This window comes from Pteropus alecto, unplaced genomic scaffold (assembly GCF_000325575.1).
Source record: "Pteropus alecto unplaced genomic scaffold, ASM32557v1 scaffold20, whole genome shotgun sequence".
NCBI classification, from domain to species: domain Eukaryota; kingdom Metazoa; phylum Chordata; class Mammalia; order Chiroptera; family Pteropodidae; genus Pteropus; species Pteropus alecto.
Window position 1 is genome coordinate 21,349,225 of NW_006436298.1, and position 18,007 is coordinate 21,367,231.

General features: G+C 36.6%; 1 protein-coding gene across 1 annotated transcript in view; it reads left to right on the top strand.

The window, feature by feature from the left end:
• Positions 1-12,724, top strand: part of ADGRV1 (adhesion G protein-coupled receptor V1) — a 469,718-nt gene extending 456,994 nt beyond the window's left edge. Inside the window, 3 exon segments of the mRNA XM_015590540.2 lie at positions 878-1,069; positions 3,363-3,540; positions 12,292-12,724. Of these exon segments, the coding sequence (XP_015446026.2) occupies positions 878-1,069; positions 3,363-3,540; positions 12,292-12,410 (489 nt within the window). The 3' untranslated portion in view covers positions 12,411-12,724.
• The last annotated feature ends 5,283 nt before the right edge of the window (positions 12,725-18,007 follow it).

Sequence of the window (18,007 nt, forward strand, 5' to 3'; positions counted from 1 at the left end):
CATGTTTTATTGGCTGAGTGTAAAGGTCAAAATTAACAAGCTTTATAGCAGCACCATTAGACATATACAGTAGATCCCTTGTAGAAATCATGAAGGAAAGCAGTGTAGGCCCTGTTGAGAACAGAAATACAAAATTTGAGTTGCTATCTGTGATGGAAGCCAAGCAATTGTCAAGAATTTGACTAGATTGCAAAAGAATTTAAAGGGCCAGCAGATCTTTAAGAATGCACAAGATAGCTTTATTGTTCTTATGTAACATTTACTGAGAGGCAAGGCATGCTGAATATTAAGCAATCCACAGAATTCCTCTGCATCCCTACCCAGTGATTCTATTTCTGAATGAGATAAGTGGGTGAAATAGATAGATAAACTCAAAAGGCTTAATTAGTGCTGCCCTTCCAGAATCCTACAAGGTGGGTGGAGCTTTAGTTCCTCACTTCAGCCATTTTGCTAGGAAGAAAATGAGAATAAGTGAAATCTGAGAAAAGACAGTAATTTCTGGAGGCAAGAGATTTGCTTTTTAAAACAAAATGTACACAGCTAATCAGATATACTTCTGCAATTCTGTTTTCTTTTTTTTTTTTTTCTTTTTCTTTTTTTTTTTTAGTTGGGCTGCATTTCAGTTACTTATGTTTTAACCAAGAAAAAATGATTTCTTAGCGAGAGGGCAGTTTTCCCAAATGACATAGAATAACTTTTCATGACATTCAGAAATTTACAGTGCCCTCTTGCTAGTCTCCTAACATGTTCTCTAAATCACAACTTTGGGTAGAATTTGGAGAACACTCGTAGAAAATCACTCTGCTTATAACTGTGTTTATTCCTCAGCTATGGTAGCAGACTTCCTTTACATGCTAGTGTTCTTTTTCTTTGACAGGGACTTTATGTTTTTGTGGTCTATTTCATTCTACACAACCAGACGTGTTGTCCTATGAAGGCCAGTTACACGGTGGAAGTGAATGGGCACCCAGGACCCAGCACAGCCTTCTTCACGCCTGGGAGTGGAATGCCTCCTGCTGGAGGGGAAATCAGCAAGTCTACCCAGAACCTTATCAGTGCTATGGAGGAGGTGCCTGCCCTTGCCTTTGCCCTTGCCCTTGCTCTTGCTCTTTCGCCATCTCTGTCTCTCTCCCATAGAAGGCCTTTCCATCTCATAAAGAGTACAAGTTAAATGGTGCTACGTGACTTTTAAATCTTTTAAAAAACTATGGTATTTGATTTGCCTACTATGGTATCAAGCCTATTATTGAATTCATTTTCTTCCCTGCTCTTTGACATATACTAACCAGCAGTTTGTACTGGGAAATCAGTCATCTCTTTCTTCAAAATCTTCCAAATTTGACATGGCAGTAACTGAATCTGCTTCAGAAATGTTTTTTTAAATACTGTTCTTCCTAAAAATACTGACACAACTCTCTTCCTTCACACATCTCAACTCACTACTTCAATCCCAGCAAACACTCAGTGAAAAGAAAATAGGCCAAAACTCTTTTTAATTTAAATACCAGAAAATATTTTAGACCAAAGGCTTGAAGAGTGCTTCAGCAGCACTACTAGAAAATCTATCCAGGATGTCCTCTGTAAAATCTACCTCCCATAGCTCTCTGCATTCTTTCCACATCATATTGGTTTCCTATGTCTAAATCATATTACCACCAACCTGTCAGTAATGCCACCATAGCACTGGGACCATTGCCTAGATTTTAAAATATACCTGAAGACATTTGTCCAGAAAGAGATGGTATGCAGGTCCCTGACGATTCCTGCAGTGCCTAAGATGTGTTTGTCTGCCATTCCTTACTAAGCTCATTCTGCCCTCTCTGTATTAAAGAGCCAAGGAGAACTATACTAGTCTTTGCATCTTGAAAAATGTCAGGAAATCAAAGTGCATCAGTCTGAAAAGGAAGCAGTTTATAGATAGGTAGGTAGGTAAGTAGGCAGGCAGGCAGGCAGATAATCTACCTGCCTAGTGATATTTTTTCTCTTCCATATTAATGTAGAAAGTAATTTTATTCATAGGTTAAAATTAAGGTAAATGATCAAAATTAAGTGCAATATTTAAAAATCAGAATATGTCTTTAGTACTCGCAAATATTAAGAGATCTGATACCATTTCTATATCCCAAAAGATCTTAAAACTGAATTATTTTCACATCCAAGTTGATAACGATTGAAATGGATATTTTTAAGATCAGCAATTCAGGAGTGAATCTTTAAAAGCATTGCTTTTGTATTTTTTCATCAGTTACCCAGTTCAGCATTTGCCTAGACCTGAACTATTCGGTGCAATAGCCATTAGCAATGTGTGGCAATTTAAATTTAAACTAACTAAAATTAAATAACCTTAAAAATTACATTCCTCAGTCACCCTGGACACGTTCAAGTGCTCAAAAGCCACATGTGTCTGGCAGCTACCATAATGGAGAATGCAAATGTCAAATATTTGTATCATCACAGAAAGTTCTGTTGAACAGTACTGGTCTAGATGTTCAAATTCTTAGTAAAATTTTTTAAGGTTTGTCTTCTTGCAAATTTATTTCTGTAGTTAGGCCACTCTTCTCAGATGAGGCATCCCTGCAGTGGCTCAGAAAACCTTATCCTGGGAAGCAGCAGCTGTGATAGTTCAGTTCCTGGGCTCGGGCCACTACTTGAATGTTCATTTGGGGAGTTGCACAGTGGCATACCCTAAAGTGTGCTCTGCATTCCTCAGAGGCTTAGAATTGGCCTTGATCCAGCAGTCAGTGAGTGACTGTCAGAGACATTCTAGAAAGTCATTCAGAGAAAGGAAAGCTTTAGGAAAGAAGGGATTAAGGGATTGTTTACCAGTAACCAAGAGGGAAGTAAATATATTGAATTATTTTAGGATAGGCCTATCTTTTTTATCATTTAATTTTCTAAAAAGGGGGAATTTAGAGCTATCAGAGAATCTTTTTTTTTTTTCAATTCATTGTGTCCTCCTAGGTAGCTACTATATTTAAAATTCTATGTTGTATCTTAGATTAAAGATTAAGAGGGTTCTTCCCCAGTTCTTATATTTTTTAACAGTTTTCTTTGCACATATTCTACAAAATATATATTTATTGATAGGGTTAAAAATAATTTTTTTCTCACACATGACAGTTTAGAAATCTACAACTAATTTTAATAGAGAAATCATTTAGAATCACCAGATTAGATTGTCTCAGGGAGAAACATACTTTTTTAAGGAACAAAGGTACAATTAAGGGTCTTAATTCTAAACAGATCCTTTTCACTTGCTCTGTGTAATGAAATGCAGATACAATTTTTTTCTGTAGGTTCCAGAGTAAATAGGTATATATTCATTTTATGGTTTCCTTTTCTCCCCACTCCAATCCAAAAAGGTGCCACCTGACTGGGAGAGAGGATCCTTCCAGCAAGCCAGTCAGGCCAGTCCTGACTTAAAGCCAAGTCCACAAAATGGCGCCACATTCCCTTCCTCCGGAGGATATGGCCAAGGGTCACTAATAGCTGATGAAGAGTCCCAGGAGTTTGATGACTTGATATTTGCATTAAAAACTGGTATGTATGGAACCACAAACTACGTTAAAAGTAGGCACTCTTGCTGTGCTACAGTTTGTATCTTCTTCGCATGAAACTGCAGAAGTACAATCAGTCACCCTTAGTACATCCTGATTCTCATGACCTATTTCTAATCCCAGCCCAACTCTAGGATATTTTGTTCTTGGCACCAAATGTAACACAAACTAAAAATAATTTATAATTTGTTTTTAAGAAAAAAAAAGCATACTCTTAACTAAATGTAAATATTTCTATCCTGGAATCTTTCTAGAACATCAGGCTACTACTTAAAATGTTCAGTGTTGTAAGTCAACCTGGTAGGGATTTCATTAAGAGGGTTTTGCCTCTGATATGCCAAAGAGACCTTCTTATGGAGTATCTTTAAAGCAGAAACTTTCAAAGGCAACATAATAGGCCACGTGTAGTTCTACAGTTTTCAAAATGCCATCACATATAGTATTTCATTGACTCTTCCTATAAGTTCAACCCCACTAAACCTGTGACCCCAATGAATAGTTGTTTTCAAATCAAATATGTAGTTTTTTCTTTTTTTTTCCTCAGAATAATGTTGAACTGTTACTGTTATGAAAATTTCAGTGAACTTTTCATTTCTAGATGTACAGTCAAGCAAGAAGATATGTCCATGCTCAGAAGAACCTGTTGAAATAATTATTCAAAAGTACATTTTACTATTATGTGTGTGTATTCCTATATTAATTAATTAATCGGAAACTTAGAGTTTGCTTGGAAAAATAGGCATTCACACAACCATGACATAAGGAAGAGTAAAATAAGCAATGAGAAAGAGTTATTAATTATTGATCAAGGAAATTTTTTTAAAGCCCTCTCAATTGATTCTTGAAAAATGTGTAGGTTTTGGATAGGTAAAGAGTGGAGGAAAGGCATTACAGACTGAGGGAGTAGAATTAGCCTGAGCCCAGGGTGCATGGCCTGGTTGGCAAGAAGAAGCGCTGTGGTGTGGCTGGGGCGGGGGGTCAGTGGAGCCAGGCAGGGGGAGAAAGGCCTGAAAGGTAGTTTACCTGCATTGTTGTAGTTCCTCCAACTGGATTTCAGGAACACACCTCCTTCAGATATTCACAGTCATCCTTAATGGGAGGATCCCCTGACTCAGTATCTTTGGGAAACTATATTCAGATTTGGACATATTAATCAGTAGAGGAATGGAAATAAAAGAAGATGAACACAGGAGGAACACTGAGAAGACAGTTGGCAAGGGCTCATGCTTCTCACCAAGTGACTAAGGAGCTGTACGGAGCATTTGTTTATTTATTTGTTTGCAGGGGGAAGCGAGTTCAGATTTGGACATATTGATCGTTAGGTCTGGCGGCTCTTAAACATTCAGGTTTGAAGGATCTTGGATGAGGGATCAGAGTTACAGATATTGATTTAAATGCATCAGTGCAAGGAGTGGCTCCATAGTGTAGTTGGTTAGCACATCCGCTTTACACGCAGAAGGTCCTGGGTTTGCGCCCCAGGTGGAGCCACGGACCATACCCTGGGTGCGCCAGGCCCTGGGTGTACCAGGCCCCCCGAGTGTGCTGGGGGTGCCAGGCCCCAGGTACATGCCATGAACATGTGGAAGGAGACTCCCCCCCTTTAGAGATCCAGTTCTTAAGGGGAAAACGGCAACATCCATAGGTCAAGGGTAGAAGTGAGGGATAAAAGAGGGTAAATAAGTAATCAGTGCAGAGATTATATTTGAAGCAGATAAATTTGATCTGGGGGAGTGGAAAGAAAGAGATGAGCAAGAAAAAAAGAGATGAGGAAGGGAAGAGTAAGGGAAAAAGAGAAAACAAGAGAAAGGAAAGGAAACAAGAACATTCTAGATAATATCTACATTTAAAAAGTAAATAGAAGAGTCTCAGGGAGGAAACTATAGAATGGTGAGAAAGAGAACTAAAGAAAGAAGAGCCTTTCACAAAGGAGGGAATGTGCAACTGCATAAAATGTTCATTAGCATTAAGACTAAAACAGGGGCATTCAGATTACAAATAATTCTCTGAGAAGATTATGTCCCCAACACTACAAAGTGGTCTGTTGCCAGTGTTATGACACAGAAAACAAAATGAATTCTTGCCGCATAAATTAGATGTGAGTGGTGTGTGTGTGTGTGTGTGTGTGTGTTTAACAAGTACTAAATGCATGTAGTTCAGGAATGTATGGAATGACTTTCTTACTTATAGATTGAATTTAGTATTCCTTAGAGTTTACTAAACCCATTAGGTAATAAATACTTAAGACTAAGATAATGGTCTCTAACATTGGTTCCCTCTATTTTTAGAAAAGATACTAGAATAATCAAGAACCACTCCCTAGACACTTTCCATCATTAGCATATGGTCAAATCAAAGGAGCAGTCCACATGCCATTCCATCTACAGCAGAATTTACAATTGACACACAGGCCAAATTTGGCCCAACAGGGTATTTCGTTTGACCCTCATAACATTTTGGCTTTTTTTTTTTTTTTTTTTGAACCAAAATTTAAAACTTTAGATATCCTGTAAAAATCCAGAATTTCTATTTCCAAAAAAAAATCTAGTAATGGAGTGCTTAAAATCTAGCACAACACTGTTTGATTGGAGCCTGCCTCTTTGGACAGAACATTAGCTGTCTACTTTGTACAGTGCTCACCAGACCTGCATTACAGGTTAATGCTGGCTTCCCTGTCCTCTGTGACATCTGAATTTGCAAATCTTGCTATATCTTAGGTCCAACTTAACTATGGGCCATTCCAAGTCAAGTGGATCTGTCTTTTTCATTTGAACCCCTGAACAACTTTGAAAAGCTATATAACATTTTGTATATATTTATGTAAAGATTTTCATCCTAAGTTTAAATAGTATCAAATAATGTAATTCTCGCTATATTAAAAATTTTAGTGTTTTAAAATAAACATTTTACGTATTATTTTAAATTAATTCAAAGGAGTCTAAATTCTATAGCAATTTGATACCATTGTTATTCATTTCATTTTAAAAGTATATGAGCAGTCCTTTCTTTTACAGTTGGAAAATTTACATCATTCTCTTTTCTTCTTGAACCTGTATTTCCATGTCATTTCCACTACAGAATTTTATCCTAATGTAATATATTTTATGCTTGAAATTCATTTAATCTTCATCCCCTCATACTTCTCTTCAACAAAATGTGTATATCAATTGAAACCTAAATATTTTTGAGACCATAAGACTGTAGTGTCAAAATTTATTTTGTATTAAGTTATCACTATAATTATTATTAGTCTACAGTTGAATAAATAGTCACTGATGACAAACTATTAAATGTTTTGGCAAATAATTATCAAAAGTTAAAAAATAAATCTCAGCAAAAGAGTGCATATGAAAATTAAGGTCTAGGAATATACTCTATTTCCTTAAAGCTATCCTTCCCACACCACCATGTATCCTTTGATGTACCACACATCAATTTGAATCCTAATTTGAAGTTCCTGGATCAGATGCTTTATATAAAACTCCAGAGACACTGACCTGAAGCATTGTGTAGCATTAGATTATGAGGTGGGCAGCCAGCTCCCAGATTTACCACTAACTTTAGCTAAGTCACTTAACCAAACCTTCTCATCTGTAATAACTGGACTAGCAAACTCCTGTTTTCCTTTCTACCTCAATAATCCTAGATCGAGAAGATTTTCTTTTTCTCAATAATTTCTACAGTGCACCTGAGAATTTTCCCCTTGAGAATATATATAACAGCCAGCCACAGATTTCTCCTTGTGTTCCAGGCTATCTGGCAAGCCTCACACCACGTATTAGATCTATAGCTGACCTTAGGGAACACTAGAAAGTTAAAAGAAAAATGGGCCTTTGGCATTCAATACCCCTTCTTTTTAGCACTTTTCTTATCTTAGCTTTAGAATAATTCATAATAAAGCGCTCTATAAACACAGGTAGAAGGTAAAAGAATTTTCTGTTTTTTTTATATTTGAATAGAAAATTCTTAAGGAGCACCTTTAAAGTGGAAAAAAAAATCTTAATTGTGAGATTTTAGGCACTGGGTTAGGACAAGGTGGGAAGAGATTTGTTTGTCCTTTTTGAATTACACCACCTGCATCAGTTTTGTCCTATGTACTCCCTTTCTCTAAGTCCTGCACTAAAATATGTGTCAGCTAGTATATAACAGCTGGGACAGAAGTTAATAAGCACAAATAAGCCGGTCAGTCACAAAAGTAGGAAGCGCGATCCACCTAAGCACAAATTCCATATAGAAGCAGGAAAGGTTGGCCAGATGGACATGTCATCATAAGAATAAGAGCTAGTCCTCGGCCAGGGCGTATGTTTCACAAGACTAGGATACATCTCAATAACTGTGAATATATATAAGATGGATAGGTGGATGGATGGGTAGATGGATGTACAAATTTTAGGATAGGGGACTGACTAAACCTTTAAATAGCCATCGATACCATTTCCAGTGCCCTTTTAATCACTCTCTGAACTCCTCATCTTCAATAAGGGAAATTTTTTTATATATTCAAACACACATACTAAAATACTTATATTAACTCAGTAGGTAGAATACTTTTACTTGACTACAGTAAAGGGAATTTAATGTCAGAATACCATTTTCCCAAGGGGCAAGCAGGAGACTTGACACTCTTTAGCTAAGGTATTCTCTTTCTAATTACACTAAGATCAAGGGAAAACCCAGGGAGCCAGTTTCTGAATTGGAAAATATCATCACTTCTTTACGTGTATTTACAAATGTGTCAGCAGACTCAAAGTTCCTGTTTAACAGTTACAATTGAATTCCAGAATGATCAAAGCTATGTTTTTGAGGCCAATGTGCTAGTGCACAATTTTTGCATATTGCAAAATAACAACAAAGGCAAATATATTAAAATAGTTTGGTATAATCAATGGAATATTACTCAGCCATAAAAAAAATGAAATCCTATCATTTGCAATAAAGTGGATGGACCTAGAGGTTATTATGCTGAGCGAAATAAGTTAGAGAAAGATAAATATCATATTATTTCACTTACATGCAGAATCTAAGGAACAAAAAAGAATAAACTAATCAAAAACAGACCCACAAATATAGAGGGTTCAATTTATTGTAATGCTTAAAAACAATTTTAAATGTTCATAATGTATTCTGTAACACCTGAGTATTCACAGCACCATGATTATTGAGTGAGGAAGGATGGGATAGAAGCTTGAATATATGCCAAGGGACTTAAAACTTACCCTATAGATAGGATTAAACACTGAAACATGAAGGACAAGGAGGTGACACAATTAGAGCTTCCACCACAAGAGGCAGTATGGTATAGAAGAAAACATCCTGTTTTGGGGGGCGAAGGCCAAGTGTATATCTTCATTCTGTGATTTCCCTTCTGTGTGACGTGGGCAGCTCAACAAACACCTCTGATCCCCACTCAGTACCTGCATCCATAAAATGGGACTAATAACCACCCCTTTTGTAACTAAAGCTTGTTGAAATGTTGAAGAAAAGAGAGATGCTAGATGAATGTAAATTATTACCTGAAGTTCCTTTGACATTGCCTGTTCCATCTACCAAAGAGGAGAGTGACTATTATCATGGTTACTGAATTTTTCTCAAATTTTTTACTTAAAACTTAAGCACAAAAAATACCTATCAGAAACTTAGAATACTTCCTGCAAAATACTCTCCTAGATCATATAATGAATTACAAAGGGCCAAGAGACCTGGGCTCCCAATCCAGCCATGTTATACTTGTGTATAAAAGTGTCCTTTCTGAGTCTCATTGGGGATTGGGATGTGGGTACTATGCATTTATTTCAACTGGAAAGAAGTTGAAAAGGAAGATGAGGTGGGTCATGTAGATGTAGTAACTTAATGGGGGAAAGCCATATCTAGAACTTGCTGACATCTCCCAAGAGTCTAGGCTGCTAAACAAGCTGGTGATACCCATTCACTTGTGAACCTGCTCCCCATGTTAACCTTCCAGCCCAGTTTGCTCTTTCTCTCACAGTCTGCTCAGCAGGCTTTCAATACAGAACTTCCTTCTCGTGTGCTTTGTCCCCAGGGTAGGCAAAATGCTTATATGTTCCTAATCAGATTTAGAGTGGGCCCGACACTGAAATCAGAGAGAGTTGGTACTGATTCATTCATTAAGCTTCATCTTCCCTGATACTAATTGTGGAGTCTCCTTTGTTTCTCCATAGTTAATCGCATATTGGGCGGTACTGTTACTTAGCCTCTAGTTCCTGCTCACCTAGATCAAGATGCTACAGGCCTCAGGGCCTGCTCAGTCACCTGCTCCTTATGGAGTGGCCAATGTCTTACTAATCCACTGAGTTCTTCCAAAGTGGCACAGTTCTCTTGCTTTCCTGGCAGAGAAGCATGGGCCCTTTGTTCTTCTAAGACATGGCGGCAGACTTAAATGTGACTTTCAGGAGCCAGACAAATACCGTAAATGATTCAAGAAGGCTGGATAAAATCAGTGGCGAACCAGAGGATAGTATCTGATGCATATTTTTGCTTTTGTGTGTGTGTGTGTGTAATCCAGAAATGCAAACCCAGTGTTGCCCTGTCTTAGAGTTAGGGTTAGGGTAAAAGAAACCAAACATCCAATATTTTTTATGTTAAATGTATTAATTTTTAAATTATAGAAACTAAATTTTTAAAAATACATTGTCATTGGCAATATTCTAGTTTTTAATTTGAGGAAAGAGTTCATGGGTATATGTTAACACATTTTACTTAATGACTTACATATATATTGTATTTAGAAATGCCATATAACTTATCATCCAAACCAGGGCAATTTGATTAATAATTTCTTTTTCTGGTATAAAGTAGGACTTTTCTTTTCAAATATTTCATCCTCCAACTCCCTGTTTTGATTTGTGAAAAGGTATGGACATGGGCCTTGATCAGGCCAGTCAAGATACCTGATCACTTTGAGAAAGCTCTCCTATGGGCAAAGCTCTCCTGTGTCTATTTGGTAGGGTAGAGCCAGATTAGAGAGTGTCTTAAAAGCCAATGCAGAGGGTTCCAGACTTGATGCAGTTTGCCATAGGGACTCATGTTTGTTCTTGAACAGGAAGGGGCAGTGGAATACAGAATAGATCAGAGGAACAGATCAATAAAGATGGAAGAGGTATTTTCAAGAGCCAGGATGCAGAGCGTAGTGTGTTTATACATATGACAAACATTTACTGAACATCCACAGTGTGCTGGGCACTGTCCTATGAGTTAGCAATAAAAGATAGAAAGGATGTAATCCAGTAGGGGAGTCAGAAATTTTAGAAAAATCATCATGTTTTCATGAGCACCAGAGGTGATACCTGAATTGATAGTTATAGGAAGACTGGAGGCAAACAGATTAAGAAGTTAGGGAATAAAAAGAATCTCAGACAGTGCCAGCGTAATAACATGATGTGAAAAGGGAGTGATCAGCAACTCTAGTGAGACATTAGGCTAGAGAGCAGGCAGCGGGTCAGGTGGCTCTTGTAGGCCTTGAAACAGGGCCGAAGGCAAAGCCTCCAGTGATCAAACAACAGGAGCTGATAGAGAAAACAGCCTTCGAAAGAGTGGATCAGAGGATGGGATGAGCCACCCTCTGATCCGCTGATTCTGTACAGTGTTACAGAAGCAAAGGGAGGAAGTGGGGTTTCAACGGCAGCCTTTAACAGAGAGAGGGTGGGTGAGAAGGACAGAGACCCAGAAGAGGGAAGGTTTTACTAAAAGAAGATTATTAATGGGTTCCTGTTTCCATCCCAAAAAGATTAAGACAAAGCTAATTCACAGTTTTCTCATAATTACCAACTCTGCAAATAGCCTTTCCTATATCTCAGACAGAAAGGGAAGTCTCAGTTCCCCAGCAACTGGTTTTTCACTTTCCTTCTTGTTTAGTGCCAAGCAAATACAAACTAGCAAAATGCCCTGTGACCACATCTCCATTGTGTGTGTGTGTGTGTGTGTGTGTGTGTGTGTGTGAGAGAGAGAGAGAGAGAGAGAGAGAGAGAGAGAGAGAGAAGTGGGGGTGGAAGGGAGGGAGATACAGAGCAAGTGCATGCAAGTGCATGAGAGTTTGTGTTCCCATGCACATTAGAGAAGAAAATAATAAGGTGTTAGTCTAGCAATAGTGTTAAATTTTTTGAATTATTGAAATAGTAGAGCTTCCTAAAAACAGAGATTCTGGGTGCTGTCTGTAATTAACAGCTAGCTTTTTGGGATTCTTGTGTGGATCTGTTTTGGCACTGTGTTGCATAATTATTTTTATCTTGGGATCAGATCTGAGTCATTCAGAGCCAGAGTCTTCCAGGCGCTGATGTGACACCAGGTGTTGCCAGTGCATGTCTTTCTTCTTGGATCACTGCCCACACTGAGTGGGGTTGGAGGTTATATGTTTTCTAACAGCAAATCCTAACCCCCGCCCCCACTGAAAATCTGAATAATCTGCCTGAATTTTTTTACTTTAATAAGCCCCAAAATTGAGAAATGCTGTTCTTGAGAGTAAGTTATACCTGTCAACCATGTGAAAACAGAAAAAAAGGATTGAGAAACCAAACTTGTGTCTTTACAAATTAATTTTTACTTATAAAAACTACTAAATGGAAATTATAGTTTTATAATTCTAAGGTATTAATGATATTTATTCTAAATATTTTTTTACTAATATAATAGAAATAAACATGTGTTGACTTAATGTAACTTGACCCTTAATTCGCTGCACTAATAGTTGGGTGTTTTTGTGTTTATTCTTTTTTTCTTATAGGTGCTGGTCTCAGTGTCAGTGATAATGAGTCTGGTCAAGGCAGCCAGGAGGGAGGCACCCTGACTGACTCCCAGATTGTAGAACTCAGGAGGATACCCATCGCCGACACCCATCTCTAGCGCCTCAGTAACCATTAGAATGAAGATAGTTTTATATTTGTATTGGCTTTGTGCTAAAACTCTATAAGTACATGCAGCCATATGATAGGAATCTGAGAATTGTACTGGATGATTAACCCCAAAATGATTGTTGTGTTGGAACATAAACTACTTACCTTTGTGTACCCTGAAAATTCACTGCTATATCGAAAGACGGGATCAGTTTATATTAGTTAATAGGATGTACATATTCTAAGAATATTAGTTGTTTTTTTAATCATCCTACATGGCTAACATTGTTTAATAGAAGTAATAATAATAAAAACAATAGAATCCATTTAGCATTACCTGGACTTGTGATTTATGAGGAAATGTTGTGCATGAGCAAAGAAAGAAACTCCTTGTCTTGATGACATCAAAAAACCTGTTTCTTCCAACAGTGATACAGGTGATCCAGATTCAAGACTTCACAGCATCTAGAAGACTTTCATTCCTAAAAGCCAGAATATTTATTGCCTGTTGACGGGGGTACTGCAGCTTGCATAGTCTTTCATCGAAAGTATGTATTTCTGCTCATTATAAAATTAGAGAACTGAACATTTTCCAAAATGAATGTTCTGTTCCCAGTTAAAAATAACTCCAGCAAACATTTTAGCACAGCTAAGAAGAAGATCATTCAAACAGTACAGTTTGTTTGGGAGAAATACTTCTTGGTTTGGATTTTTCAGTCTTTCTTTGTCTTGGAATGAGAAATCAGAAAGTCTGTCCCAGAACAAACACTATTGTGTTCATGATGATTTCATTGACTAAGGTTCCAGAAGAATCATTAGGAACAGAACAAGTTTGTCCTAAGGACGCCTTCTTGACCTTTTATTTGGGAATTGTTAAGTATTTTTGAGAAAATCACTATCGTCCCAAGAAAAAATTAAAATTAAAATTTATCTAAGAGAAAATTTTTGATCCATTAATTATTTCCCTTAATGAAGCCATAATGAAAACATCTATTTCAGGTTACTGGGTTTCCAAAAGGCCATCTAGGTAAGAAATCAAAAGAAGCTCCTGCCGCTGTTCAGCATGATTCTTTTAAATATTGGAAGGAAAAAAAAACAAGATATTTAGAAGGCACAGTGCTAAAACAAATAAGCTTCATATTCCAACAGCAGCATTATTCTGCCATCCTGTTTCCTCCCAATATAGATTAAAATGGGACATCTGCCAGGGAAGCACAGTACTTTGGAGGAAAAGCAAATCAAATCAAATGCTTAAAAATGAAAACTCAAAGGCTAGGGCTATAACACTTCATCTGTGATCTTTCTCTTTCAGGAGATTTGATCCCCTTTTTCTCCATGATATTTTTGTAGCTTTATTAAGATATAATTCACATCCCATGTGACTCACCCATTTAAAGTGTGTAATTCAAAAATATTTGGTGTATTACAATATTGAGTTCTTGAATTGTGGTAAATTTGCTATTTTAATTATTTTTAAATGTGATTTTTAAAGTCAGTGGCATAAATTACATTCACAATGTCGTGCAACCATTGCCTCTGTTTCCAAAACATTTTCATCACCCCAAACAGAAACTCTGTATGCCCCATCTCTATAACATTTTCTTTTCTCCGTCAATAGACACCAAACATTTCTTTGGGCAATGCCTCTACTTCTGTATTTTGTAATTTTTAATTTGTTTTTGTTTGCGTTTTTTCAACTTTTATTGTTTAGGATGTTAAAAAAGGATTTTCCAAATTCGGATGCAGGTGCAACAGGTACGCAAATGGGGCATGAGTTAGCAGTGGAGCTCGTGGAATTCCTACTAATAAGATTGGAGACCAGGCAAATGAAAATCTGAGTAAGCAAAATGCAGAAAAAATTTCACGTGAGAAATTCAGCTTTGCGTTGGCTTTCAACCTCTTGAGGTGTTTGCCAGTTTAATCAATATTTTCCATGTCTCCCAAATCTGATCAGAGAAGTTTGAACATATAATGGAGGTATTACTGGAAAAAGAAAATGCTATTTAGGAACACATCTATGGAACAATTTCACTTTTTTTTTCCTGCACTTAAGATTCTCCTTGAGTTTAGCCTGAAGGCCTCTGAATAGATCTCTTTGAGGGTAGATCTCAATCAGATAAGTAAATGGTGCTGACCTTTTCCAAGCAGCTGGATGCCAGACTGGATCTCCTCTAAGTAGCCTGACCTGGGTGAGAACAGAGAAGGCATCAAGGGCATTTTTATGTGTCCTATGTCCTTTTAATTGTTAATGGCACGAACCCAGTCTCCCTAGTGCTTCTCTAGCAGGATGCACACAGAAGGGCCACATTGTCCATAATTAGCATTTAAAAAATAGACAAAGTGACTAAGGCTAGGAACTCTTTCATTATCTTCAACTAGTCTTTTTGACTGACTGGTTTAAATCAATAAAGTATAAGTTTAACAAGGAACATATTAGAAACAACTCAGATATTCACTAATGCTTGATGTATGATTAATAAACATCTTTTAAGTAAATTACATGGCTTCAGGAGAAGCAGCAAATGAAGAATAACCCTGTTTTCCATCATATATAACAATGGGATGCAGTTATCTAATACTGTTCCATGACCCTGGGAGAACTACAGGAAACTTAGTTTAGTTTCCAGCCCAGCCCCTGCCAGGGACTCAGCAGCTGAGTCTCACAGCTTTGACTGTGCTACGAGAGCTGAAGTCCCTACAAATAACTCAGCTCAAGGAAATTGTTAGCACTTTCAGTACATAAAATAGCATTTTAGTCCTGTGAGAAAACATAAGTAATCACTTTCCTAATAGGTAAAATGATTGAAATTTAAGCAAGATAAACTGTACTTTTTGCCTATGATAATCCTTTAAGGGTTTATGAGAAAAATCACACTTTATTTTTTTTTTTAATTAGGAATGAACTGATAGCATTTGTTTTGTAACACTAATGAAGAAAAGAAACAATGCAAATCATTTGAGCATCACTTATTTTGAATTTGGAGTATGATTATATTTCAAAGATTAGGGTGTGTGTGTGTAAGAGAGAGAGAAACAACATCATGATAATTTCTATTACAGTTTACAATGAATGATTAAAAAATATTTTGAAAAGCTGATTAATGAAGTGTATGAAACTGGTCATCATCTTGCCTCAGTATACATTCTTACTCTGTACATCAATCAAAATCATTTTGAAGACCTTTGCCACATTACTGGAGGAAAGTATAATCATTTATAAAAGACTTGAAAGAAGAGTAGTAGAGAACCGTAAAACAAATAAGAAGGGTGCTCAAGAACCATCAGGGGCATTATGGTATTATATAGTAAATGGGTGGTGTCCTCTTTTTAAATATCATCTTTATCCTCAAGGTTCATCCATGTGGTCATATTGCATAATTTCTTTATTTTTTTTAAAGCTGAATAGCATTCCATTGTATGTATATACCACATTTTCTCTAGCCATTTATCTGTTAATGGGCATTTGGATTGTTTCCTTATCTTGGCTATTGTGAATAATGCTGCAATGAACAGCATGAAAGTGCTGATACCTCTTTTAGCTCCTGATTTCAGTTATTTTGGATAAATACCAAGAAGTGAGATCGTTGGATCATATGGTAGTTCTATTTTTTATTTTTATTTTTGAAGAACCTCCGAATGTTTTCTGTAGCAGCTGCAGTTTTGCATTCCAGCCGAAGTGTACGAGGGTTCCCAGTTTTTCCACATCCTCACCAACACTTGCTATCTTTTGGTTTTTGACAATAGTCATCCTGGCAGGTTTGAGATGATATCTCCTAATTTTGATTTGCATTTTCTGATGACTACTGACAATGAGCATTTTTTATATACCTGTTGGCCATTGTATGTCTTGTTTGGAGAAGTGTCTATTCAAGCCCATTTTTTAATCAGGTTATTAGGGTTTTTTGCTATTGAATTGTTGGAGTGCCATATATTTTAGAGATTAACTTCTTATCAGATAGAGGTTTGCAATTATCTTCTCCCATTTCATTCCATAGGTCACCTTTTTACTCTATTGATAAGTGAAATAAGCCAGTGACAGAAAGACAAATACTGCATAATTCCACTTATATGAGGTATCTAAAATAGTCATATTTATATAATCGGAGAGTGGAAGGTGGTTGCCTGGGGCTGAGGAAAGGGAGAAATGGGAAGTTACTAATCAATGGGCATAAAGTTTCATTTAAGCAAGATGAGTAAGTTCTAGAGATATGTTGTGCAACATTGTACCTATAGTCAACAATAATGTATTGTAAACTTAAAATTTTGTTAGGAGGGTAAATCTCATGTTAAGTTTTCTTACCACAATAAAATTTTTAAAAATTAATTTGCTGACAGGAATGCTTGATCACTATTCTTCACTGTAAGTGCTGGGTTTGCATGGAGAAGGAATTTCTTGCTCTTGAAGCCTATGAAAAGATTTTTATCCAGATAAGTATAAGAGATTATAGATTATAACCCTTTGGTTACAAAATACTCATGCATATGTAATTTTCCAAACAAAGCCCTTATGACTAACAGGTTGTGGATAATAATGAAATATATGGAGTAAATATCTTCTTTTGTTGTCTATTTACTCTGTGTGTTTGGTCTCCCCCCTTGGTCAGTAATCCTTAGAATACTATCCTAGTTTGAAACTTGTTGTACAGACTACTGCCAAAATGAAGATAAGTTTTTCACAGGTCTTCAGTGGTTTTCAAGACTCTTTGAATAACTAGGAAGAGAATGACTTACAGACATAATTCAACAAATTATAGCTTTGAAAATGAAAGCTGTTTGGTAACATGGAGATGACATGGCATCTGATTTATTCAATAATTTCTATTAATTTGGAATTTTAAAGGCAAGATGTCTGTAACTGAATCTATGAAAGATCAAGAAAAATTATGCTCTAATTTAGCTAGTAGGATAAAGAATTTTTTTTAGCAATCTGGTGGTCCAGTGGATAGGTTTCAGGATAAAGAATTTTTTTTTAGTTCAATAAATAATTTATTGGGCATTTTGTTCCAGGTATTGTGCTAGGTACTTAGGATGCCAAAACAAATAAAATGTAGTTCCCACTCTTCACAAGCTTACAGTCTAGTGTGGGTTCAATAGCAAGATGTCATTAGGGGTTCTGTGAAAGGTTATTAGGAGTTCCAGGAAAGACTGAAAAACATTTTTTGAATTGTTTGAACTTCCTTCTTCATGCAGTGCCAGCATTTGCAAGTGAAGACTAGTGATCAAGCAACCTTGTTAGCAAATTATATTTTTGTCCTTTGCCAGAAAGAAAGTCTACTTTCCACAGTTCAGTCCTTATCTTAGAGATTGGCAAGAAGCAATGACTTTTGACTCATAATCTTTTGGGTTGTCCCATATCTATCCACACTGAGAATTCACAGTGTGGGAAGGTCTTGACTCTCATCAATAAGCAGTTCGTAACAGCATGAAATAGAGGCACTGCTCAGTTATGAAGATGATGGTGTGTTTTTCTTAAACTTGGACACTAACAATTAATCTTATAGATATTTATTTCTTTTTATTTTATTTATTTTTTTATTTTTTATTTTTTAGGTGAGGCAACCCTTGGTTGACCTCATAGATTGCAAGGACCTTGTCAGCTTACAATCC